A 10,949-nucleotide genomic window follows, 5' to 3' on the forward strand; every position below is an offset into this window, starting at 1 on the left:
CATTGGGATTGGGGTCGATTTCTAAGTGTTACTACTAACTGTCTGTCATCCTTTCGCTTCGTGCGACGTTTTGTTCCTTACTTTCGTTGTGTACACGATTGATCTATATTATGTATCAATTTGTTCAGTAAGGAATTTGCATTCAGAAATGAATTGGCATAAATTTGTTTCTGCTTTTCATCATCCTCGCTTGCCAGGGGTCCGGTATCGCTCGCACTCGCTTCCACCAGCCCCCTGGCCTCACGAAGCATGATTTCATTACTGGCGCTGTTGCGCATGACGTCATTTATCGATTTGCGAAATACTTCCTTGTTCGATAAAACGTTCGCTGATTGGTCCATTTAACGGGAAAACCAACAGAAGCCTAATGTTGTTTGTTACAGGCGCTATGATTGGTACGACCTGATTCTGGTCGGCTAGTAACGACTCCAACGACTCGTGAGGTCAATGGGGTTCGGGGAACAGTTTTAGCGTAGTGGGTTCGAATCCCTTGACGGGTGAAGATGGCTTTTCATCTACGAGCGATTGTTTACCTCGTATACGCTCCCGTAGTCGAAAACAGCTTCGCGGTCCGTATAGTGGCGCCGCCTGTTATGCTAATGAATGGGTGATGTCATCATATGGTGACGTTTCCGAACAGTGGCCAGGGTTTGTGTAGACGCCGTCTACGCTTGGCGATACCGCACGCCGGACGGAAACTCACACCATTACAAGCCCTCGTCGCAAACCCTTCATAGGTATATGAATGAACGGAATCAAAGACACGAAATGCGGAAACGACGCTTGGTTGAATGAATTGTTTTTATTTGCAAAACTAACAACATATTCCTTTACTTAGTTTAAGCTTCATTCACAGGTTTAACTTCGAAGGCTGCAGCGTTTAAATACACGGTTTTACATTAAGGCCACGTAGAACATGTACTTTACTATTTGGCACTTTAATTCCCGTGCAGTTTGTATCAAACGAAGCACATTATATTCAAATCATCGCATCTACATATTGTAAAATTACGATTTCAAAATCAGGGATGACCCTACCCCATCTCACGCAACATATGTGATGGGAGTAAGGGATAACGCTAGAATTAAAACTTTTTACAAGAGGCTTGCCTTAATAATCGACTCATTAACAAAAACATCACTATCATTATTTCGTCCCATTTGTCATTTCTATGAAATATATACATATATATAAATAGATCTTGCACTCATCTCACATGAAATGTGTTTTCATCTAAGCAGAATCAGACCTTTCTGTAATGAAGCTGCCTTAATTCCCAGTGCCCGGTGTTTGTAGTTATTTTCAATCAAAGATGTCTCTGGTGAAGTCCTGAACACATGTAACACATGTGAGGTGTTGACGATCACGTTCGCAATTTGAATGCATCAAAATCTTCATCAATACCAATATCAAAACGGAACTGGACACATAGCTTGAATCTACTTTACGTATTCATCAAATATTTTATTCTCAGCGCAAATTTACAAAGCTTCAAAATAAGCTTTTTAACTGTACAATATACATTAAACCAGTGGCTAAACTTGGCAGCGATTTAAATATACGTTAAACAAAACTAACAGAAATCGTGTCCAATTCATTCGCAGTTCTTGATACGATTTTTGATTTTCTCTTCCAAATATTGAACTTGTTTCACGACCGTGTTCATCTCTTTGAATTCAAAGTACGGGATCTGAAATATAGAGGGCGACGTGATAGGAGACGAAAAACAAGTTCTACACATCGGAAAATATAACTACGTCGTCTACATTTGTTTCTCATACCCGGGTTACGCGTCTACGCCACGCACGCGACACACCGGTTCAATGCCATCCTCCCTCGGCAGGGATTCGACAACGACCTTGACCTACTTACCTCGATAACCTTGTAACCCTCTTTCGCGAGCAGACGCGACGTCAGATCGTGCAGTCCGATTGGGTGATGCGTTTTCCACGTCAGATCGGGGAATTCGTAAACTCGAATCGCCAATCTATCAGATATGAAAAAGATGATATATCGATGTTGTAATGAAGGTGCGATGGCCCTGAGCGCTCACCATCAAATTTTAAGCGTAAAAAAAATCATTGAACTTAATATGAATTAATTTGGATTAGAATCGAATGCGCTGTTATGAGATAGATGGCATTGGTAGTCGATAGAATAAAACGTTATCAGCGTGTATTGCTGAAGATGATAGATCATTGATTAACGCAATCATCCGCCAAATTGATAGGCCTATTCATACGCCAATTCCATCATAATAAGTACATTTTGACAAGCGCTCATTTTGCACAATCTAATGATGACCCTGATGACGTTTATCATTTAAGTTAACATGGTGAAGTAAGTTTTTCTGGTGGAAGACTTGAGTTTATCTTAGTAAACCATTTAATTCCATGGAATCTGTGTGTATAAAAACTAGACCAAAAACCTAAAAATTTTCTAATTGTCGATTTCTCAAATTTCAAGTTTTCAAGGACTTATGCTCAAATTCAAGGATATTCAAGGACCTTGAAAAATATTTTTGGTTTAGGAGTTTTCTAGGAATCAAGGAGTTGTAGGGACCCTGCTTAATGTGAGTAGTAAACAGTGTGATTTTGGGCAGTTCAGAAGGGCTGAATGAAGGAATTATGGTAGCTACCAGGTAGCTCTTCGATTAGTACCTGTGATGCTGATTACTCGTCGTCTGTTCTGTTAATGGCTGAGGCTCTCCACTGTCGTTTACAAGCATTTCGGCATCTACAAAATAATGTTATCTTTAACTTAAAATTTAGGGTACGAAAAATCTGTTAGATTTATCATCATTGCAACCAATATGAAACTCAAGTTTGTTATATCTGAGTCCACAATGGACCCGGAGCCAAATTTTAATTCAATTACCTTCATACTTGAGAATTACACTAACTTTAGGGTGCTATTTTGAGTTTCAGCCATGAAATTTTTTTTGGGCCACTTTTTTCGCAAAAATTGTATGGCAGGTTCTATGTACCAGTACATTGCTTCTCAATGTCAAGAATCTATGGAATTTCGATTTAAATGTCAAAGTCCTAAACCATGCTCAGTGTCTTAACTACACCTAAAACCGTCATTCTAGTATGTAACTGACTAGATGCAATGGTCAAAGAATTGAGAATTTTTTTAAAATTTGAACTGAGAAATTAGGTCACAGAAGTTAGTGACCCAATAGATGGCGTCACAATATTGTACAGAATACTGTGCACTGGGTCTCAGCGGTGTAAAATATCATTTCTAAAATGGTACACAGGACTGTACGCGGGGTCCGTAGAGGATATCTGATGAATTGTAAAGGCATATCCGAGACCAAACAAACCAACACATTTCAAATTGGTTGATTAAAGCAACCCACTTCAAGACGCCAGAAAAATAAAATGTTTGAAGGATACACTGACCTATATAACAAGCGCAAGTTGACATCACTCCAGACTTCAAATATTTATCAATAGGAGCTATATTCGATAAAGCTTTTACAACTAGATTCGTTAAATAGCGAGTCGTTCTAACTGGAACCTGAAAAACAAAAAAACGGAAAATACATATCGCAGTTGTACAGGTACATAATGATTCAAACCCAACGCATTCCTACAGGAATTAGTACGGCATCACAGGACAAACATGAATCCCTTGCAATCGGCGAGTCACCCTCCTCTGCAGACGACAGAGATTTGATCCCGATGACATTGTGAGATTCTACCGCGTTCCCCCGTCTCAGGGATTCGAACCTGATAGCGTTGTGAGACTCTGCCACGGTCCTTCTCGCAGGGATTTGATCCTGATGACATAGTGAGACTCTGCAATTTCCTCCTTCACTGGGATCTGAACCAATGTGATGCTCTCCATGGCTGGGTGACCACCTTCAGTCCTGAGCGGGGAGTAACTATTATGAACTGACCTCCGTATTTTTGGCCATGACAACATTAACAATTTTCCTAATCCTTTCTTTTGTTTGTTTTGTAATCGATGCAGAAGCTTTGAAAATATTTCCGGGGTTTCCGCGATCCCATCATAACTGGTTCACCTATTCAAATTTATATACACATCCAAGCCTAAAAGGTTTCGGACTCCTCTTTCCGAAGTCCTTGATTCGCCCCGCAGAATTATTTACCTGTAATTGAGAAGCCTCGATGAAATCTTTCGACAGTTTAGCACCGGTGTAGTCCGATTGTAACATGTGAGCGGCACAGTTGATGTTGTGCAGTTTTAAACGATGCGATGTCGCCTGATGCGATTCGCAGCTTCCTAAAAATAACAAACAGCGAAAATTAATAACAACAAATAAACAGCGAAAATTATTGATTTTCACAGGTACTCATACAGCGGAACCTCGTTACAGCGATCGTCACACGACCAGATAAAATGTTCGTTATAACCAATAGTTCTTAACCGTTTCAGTGCGTCTACACCGCCGTGCGGTGTATGAATCGGTGATGGATTTTGCTAGTACACCGCACCGCGGTGTATTGATTTAATTAGTAATTAGTAATTATCTCTATTGAAAGATGGCAACACCTGTCAAACATAGTGAAATATTAGTAACTAATGATACACTGCGCCGCGGTGTAGACGCACTATAGTGGTATTCTCGTTATTCAACACACTAGGGTGGAATTTTTCCAAATTTCTGAATCATCTCCAGCGCTATAGGGTATTGATTAGTCAGCACTGAAAGGGTTAATTATATCCAGTATGAAATTGATTTAGTCAATTTTAGGGACGAAATTCGACGGTTGTTATATCCGATAAATTGTTAGTTCGTTATAACAAGGTTCCACTGTATTCAGTTTTACGATTCACTCTTGAATCGCTTTGATGTGGTTTATTCGGCTCATCATTTATCGATTAAAGACTTCAACCGTTTTTGATTAACATATATTCGAACTAATGACTTTAGATGACATCGTGAGACTCTGCCACATTCATCCCTCGCAGAGATTTGGATTTGATGGCATCGCGAGACTCTGCAACATTCCTCCCCTCAAAGAAACTCGAACCTGACGACATCGCCAGACTCATTCCTCCCTCACAGCATCGGACTCGCACGGCAGGGATTCTATTTTCTCTAACTCGGTTCTCCACACTTTCCTTGCTTTGATCAAGGTGATCTCTCCCGGCGGGGAGGGGTGCATCCTCTCCGCCAGGGATTCGAACCTGATGGCATCGAGATTGCCACGGTACGAAACCCTGCCACACTAGACCGAGTGTGCAGCTTCGACGATGTCATTATTAGCCAATCAGATAAGCCGTTTTACTTAAGCCCGGATTTTTCCGGCATTTGTAGTAATCGCCTGATGTACCGACCCATGAATGTTGCACCCAAAAACTTCGAATTACTTACCGTCTTCGAGAAGTTGCGATATGAATTGCGAATCCAGTACGGAGTTGATATCTCGATTACTCGCGATCCCGAGCACGACTTTCGACCAGACGACCGACAGCCACAGTCTCGGGTCGGCCATACCCGAACACCGATCAGTCAGTTCGTTCAACGTCGCCGCGTCATCCGGTTTGAAATTCAAATTCGCCAACGTCAACAGCATCGCGGCGACGTCGCGTTCCGACAGCTCGTCGGCGCGCGACGCCAAAAACTCGACGTACGCCTCGAGCAGGCGCTCGTCGCGCCAACGCAGCACGCTGAACGACGTCATCAGCCGCGTGACGACGGCCACCGAGGCGGCGCGCGTCGTCAGCGAGTCGGCGACCGTGCGCGACACCTTCTCGAACAGATTCTCGTCGTACAGTTTGAACAACGCGCACGCGTACATCAGATTCTGCAGCTGAACCGGGTTCAAGTTCACCGGGAACCGGTTCATGTGGTAGAGCAACGCGCGCAGCAGCGGCGTGTTGCGCGTGCGCTTCTTCGCGAGTATGTAGACGACGCGGTAGAGGTCCTTCCAGCCCATGCGGTCGGCGACGTCCAACGCGCGTTCCTCGAGCTTCGCCATCAACGCGCGATCGTCGAGCCCGAATCGGTACATGAGCGTGACGATGTCGCGCGGGTTCGCGATCTCCGCCCAGCGTCGGTCGAGCGTTTTCAGCGCGGCGTCGTAGACGCGACGTCGCGTCGGCGTCGTACGAGCGTCGCGGTGTGCGTCCAACGCCTGCACGAACAGCGTCGGCGCGACGCGCGGCAGCAGCCACAGCACGTGCTGTTCCAACGATTCGATCAGGTAGTCGTCGCGCGACGGGAACAACTCGAGCAGACTCTTCAACGCGCGCATCACCAACGCGGCGTCCAGGTCGACGACCGAGCGGTCAACGACGGCGGCAAGCGTCTCGTAGTTCGGCGACCGCGTGATCGCGTCGATGGCCGCCGCGTCCAGACTGCCGGTGCGCTTGAAATCGACCAGTCGTTCGAACGTGAGGACGACATCGCCGACCGACAGCTCGCCGACGAGCGCGGCGAACAGTTCGCTCGGCGTTCGAGCCGCGCGAATCTTCTCTTCGATTCCGTCAGTGACCGCGAATTTGTAGCCGAGGCTCTTCGTCGATAAAATCGCAGGCGCAGGCGACGACAACGCGGCTTCCGCCGACAGATCTTCCGTTAAGCCGACCAGCGGACGGACTTGCGTCGGACCGGCGGAGTAAAATGACACGGGCGTCGTTTTGGCGCGGTAGAAGCCAATGGCGCCACGGCGGACCTGACGCCCTCCGAGCGACAACAGTCGTATCATACCAAACTCAGTCTGTAATCGATAAAAAAAACATTAGATCTCATCAATTTAGAAACGTCGCTCCCTCGAACCTTAATCGGTCTAATTGTAACTTAGCCCAAGCAACAAGCAATGAGCCAAAATCTTTGTATCGTCAGATCCCCATCTGACCTACGACCAGCCTAAATCTACCCTAGAATCCTTACCTGACATCTAAATCTACCCTCAAATCCTCCTCTAACCTCTCATCTGCCTAAATCTACCCCCAAAACCTTATCAAACCTCTCACCTGCCTAAATCTACCCTCAAATCCTCATCTGACCTCTCACCTACCTATATCTATTCTCGAAACCTCATCAAACCTCTCACCTGCCTAAATCTACCCTCAAATCCTCATCTGACCTCTAACCAGCCTAAATCTACCCTCAAATCCTCATCTAACCTCTCACCTGCCTTAATCTACCTTCAAAACCTCATCAAACCTCTATCCTGCCTAAATCTACCCTCAAATCCTCATCTAACCTTTCACCTGCCTAAATCTACCCTCAAATCCTCATCTTACCTTTCACCTGCCTAAATCTACCCTCAAATCCTCATCTTACCTTTCACCTGCCTAAATCTACCCTCAAATCCTCATCTGACCTCTCACCTGCCTAGATCTACCCTCAAATCCTCATCGAACCTCTCACCTGCCTAAATCTACCCTCAAATCCTCATCGAACCTCTCACCTGCCTAAATCAACCCTCAAAACCTCATCAAACCTCTCACCTGCCTAAATCTACCATCAAATCCTTATCAAACCTCTCACCTGCCTAAATCTACCATCAAATCCTCATCAAACCTCTCACCTGCCTAAATCTACCATCAAATCCTCATCAAACCTCTCACCTACCTAAATCTACCCTCAAATCCCCATCGAACCTCACCTGCCTAAATCTACCCTCAAAATCTCATCAAACCTCTCACCTGCCTAAATCTACCCTCAAATCCTCATCGAACCTCTCACCTGCCTAAATCTACCATCAAATCTTTGTTGGTAAGCTTTGATAATGCCGTGGATTGTGAAAATATCCAATCATGAAACAACAGCTAAGCTCAAATTGACTTAGACACAATCATCTCGTTGGAACAATCGGCGATTTTTTTCATCGGGAACCTTTTCTGCAACAGACCTAGTTACTGTCTGTCACGGCTGCTCTCTGTGCTACGTCTTGGTCCGTAATTTCGTTAATAATCTGTTTATCTACCTTTATTACGCATCAATTTGTTCAGTGATGAATTTGCATTCAGAAATAAACAAAAAATTTTACAAATTTTACTAAAGTTGTTTTTGTTTTCATCACAACTGTTCCAGGCCGGGGTTCAACTACTGTCTGTCACACATGCTCTTCGTGCGACGTTTTGGTCCGTAATTTCCTTAACTATCGGTTTATCTGTAAATATTATGCATCAATTTGTTCAGTAAGGAATTTGCATTCAGAAATAAATCATGAATTGGCATAGATTTGTTTGTGTTTTCATCCATCAGCGATAGTTTACCTAGCATACGCTACCGTAGTCCTGAAAAACGGCTTTCGCGGCCAGTCGCGTGGCGCCACCTACTGTATTTTGATATGTTAATGAGCAGGTGATGACGTCGCTGTAACGTTTCCGAGCGTCCGCAGAGCTGATTTTTCAGCATTACGCGAGCGTATGCTGAGTAAACTATCGCTCATAAATGAAAACAAAAACAACTTAAGCAGAGATTGTGGTTTATTTCTGAATGCAAATTCCTCACTGAACAAATTGATGCGTAATAAAGGTAGATAAACCGATTATTAACGAAATTAAAGAACAAAATGTCACACGGAGAGCAGGTGTGCCTGTGAATGAATGAATGTGCAATCGACAGGTTTTTAGGCTTATATCTATTTCAACCTGACTTGAGAGCATTTCGGGTGGCCTAGCTCACTAAGTTTTGGTAGTACATACCTGATAAAGGTCTTAATAGGACCAGAAAGGACAGGCAATCGACCTAAATCATCATTTTTTAATCCATTTGAAACTGTGTTGAAGGATATCCAAAAAGTCTTCACTGAAAGGGGTTAAATGAAGAGAAGTGACTCCATGATTTGAAAGTTTAACAATATGTTTTCATGCCTACGTACCAAACTTCAGTTGGTAGGCATGGAGACATATTGTTAAACTTTCAAATCATGGAGTCTCTTTTCTCTCAGGAACCCCTCTCAATGCACAGGGGTTTGGCGATGGGCTTGGATTTTATTTCCGGGTTGTTGATAATCTCGCGAGAATGGCGCTTAATATGAACTGCGAATAAATTCAAAATATCACGGAAATACCTTGTGTTTATATTGTTTATTTATCCGCTATAAAGTTCTGATAAACAATTGGTCGTTAAGAATCATTATCAGACGGTCGTCACGCTTTACTATATAAAATCACAAGGGATGAAATGCCAGGCCTCCGCTGTACTTAAATTTTCAGCCAGAAAGTTGGGACAGTCACGTGACATTCTGATGACGTCATCGCATTTAAAACTTCAACACGAAAAGTTAACATATTCACAGACCGATATCAATTGTCAGATTATGATTCATATGAAATAAATAACTTATAAGTAATAAATTATGACGAAATATATAATTCATAGTAAAAAAATGCATTTGAATGTAAGTTATTCTCAAATATTTTTCGTATCATAGTTTCCATCTTATATGCTTCAGGTTCGCGTTCAGTCAAATAAGAAGCGTTAAGTCACGTGACTGTCCCAACTTTCTGGCTGGCACAACTCTGAAGGCGTTTCATCCCTTGTTCTTTTATATAGTAGCGTGACGACCGTCTGATAATGATTCTTAACGACCAATTGTTTATCGAAACTATATAGCGGATAAATAAACAATATAAACACAAGGTATTTCCGTGATATTTTGAATTTATTCGCAGTTCATATTAAGCGCCATTCTCGCGAGATTATCAACAACCCGGAAATAAAATCCAAGCCCATCGCCAAACCCCTGTGTCTCAATGCATACTTTTTGGATATCCTTCAATACAGTTTCAAATGGATTAAAAAATGATGATTTAGGTCGACTGCCAATGCATTCTGGCCCTAATAAGACTTTAATCAGGTATGTACCACCAAAACTGACTGAGCTAGGCCACCCGAAATGCTCTCAAGTGAGGTTGAAATAGACATAGGCTAGGCTAGTGGGCGGTCGTAGGCTATGACTTCAACAAACAATTAGTCAAAACAATTAAAAGGTCCTTGTATAAATTAAGGGTAAAAGTGCAGATCCGCACCTCTCGTGATTGATGCAATCTACAGAATGACAGAATCCAGGCTAAAATCTTTCTAGTGAAGATATCCTAAAATTAACAGTGGCAATGTACTGAATTGCTGAATTTTGAATCTGAAACAATGATATTTAATGTAGTTGATTGAACCGTTTACGCGGAGATTTGTAGATCTGCACTTTTACCACATTCGCTGACATCAAACACTAACCTTAGTTCGATATCTTACAATGATAGGACGCGTATTTTAGTGGGATTTGCAGGTCGCTAATTTTTTAATGCGGCTAGGGGTTTCCCAAGGTGTCTAGCGACGTCATTTAGGGATTCCCGGAACGGAATTCGGCACCGGTCCTGAAGTCCGTATCGACGTCTCAACGAGCGGGCCAGGTTCGAACCCCGAAAAAGTTTCACACCATATATTATAGTAGAACGCGGTTTAGAACCTGGTCATAATAATTAGCTTCAAGTTTAAGTTCAAGTTCAAATTTATTTCACAGAAAGCATGACAGGCTATTTACACAGGTTGAGAGAAAACAAACAATAAAATTTACAATTAAAAAAAGCATAATTATAAAAAGAAATATAGCCGCAAAGCAGCGGATAACGGCCGGAATGAGTGAATGGTGGCGCATGTACGAGGAGGGTCCTCTGATAGCCCGGCCCATGTGGTCTACACCGGGACTATTCATGATTATTGAATAATTTATCCGTTGAAGCTTAACGCACACGGCACCAAAAAAACGTTTTTTCCTTGTGAAAAAAAAACGTTTTCGCTGTTTTTTGCTATGCCGTGTGCGGGGGAGGCGAAACACAAAACGCCGAGCTGAAAAACGTTTTTCGCGAAACAAGCACTGCTTGATTTGCGAATAACGTATTGTGTAGTCGAAAACGTTTTTCGTCCCGTGTGCGTTGGTTTTATCTTTGCGGGCAAAACGTTTTACGAACGTTTTGTGAAAACGTGTTTTCTGTTTCAGCGAAACAAATGTTT

The 10,949-nt window shown here is 43.0% G+C and overlaps 1 protein-coding gene across 1 annotated transcript; it reads right to left on the bottom strand.

Moving 5' to 3' along the window:
* Window positions 1–813: 813 nt before the first annotated feature.
* On the bottom strand, window positions 814–10,268 carry LOC141906997 (FAST kinase domain-containing protein 4-like). Its single transcript, XM_074796521.1, has 7 exons — window positions 10,173–10,268; window positions 5,352–6,699; window positions 4,122–4,255; window positions 3,409–3,526; window positions 2,662–2,737; window positions 1,874–1,988; window positions 814–1,691 (listed from the first exon to the last, which is right to left on the bottom strand). Exons 2-7 carry the CDS (start codon window positions 6,685–6,687, stop codon window positions 1,596–1,598), a joined length of 1,875 nt encoding a protein of 624 aa, XP_074652622.1. The 5' UTR covers window positions 6,688–6,699; window positions 10,173–10,268; the 3' UTR covers window positions 814–1,595.
* Between the last annotated feature and the right edge of the window lie 681 nt (window positions 10,269–10,949).

The sequence above is a fragment of the Tubulanus polymorphus genome, chromosome 6, assembly GCF_964204645.1.
Source record: "Tubulanus polymorphus chromosome 6, tnTubPoly1.2, whole genome shotgun sequence".
In the NCBI taxonomy this organism is placed as follows: Eukaryota; Metazoa; Nemertea; class Palaeonemertea; order Tubulaniformes; family Tubulanidae; genus Tubulanus; species Tubulanus polymorphus.

Bases quoted from the DNA above. Each gene is read 5' to 3' on its own strand.
- LOC141906997 (XM_074796521.1), bottom strand. From the start codon at position 6,687: ATGATACGACTGTTGTCGCTCGGAGGGCGTCAGGTCCGCCGTGGCGCC. The intron at 2,738-3,408 runs GTCAGTGTATCC...ATTATTTTGTAG, and splicing joins AACTTGCGCTTGTTATATAG to ATGCCGAAATGCTTGTAAAC. The intron at 1,692-1,873 runs GTAAGTAGGTCA...TCTATATTTCAG, and splicing joins AGGGTTACAAGGTTATCGAG to ATCCCGTACTTTGAATTCAA.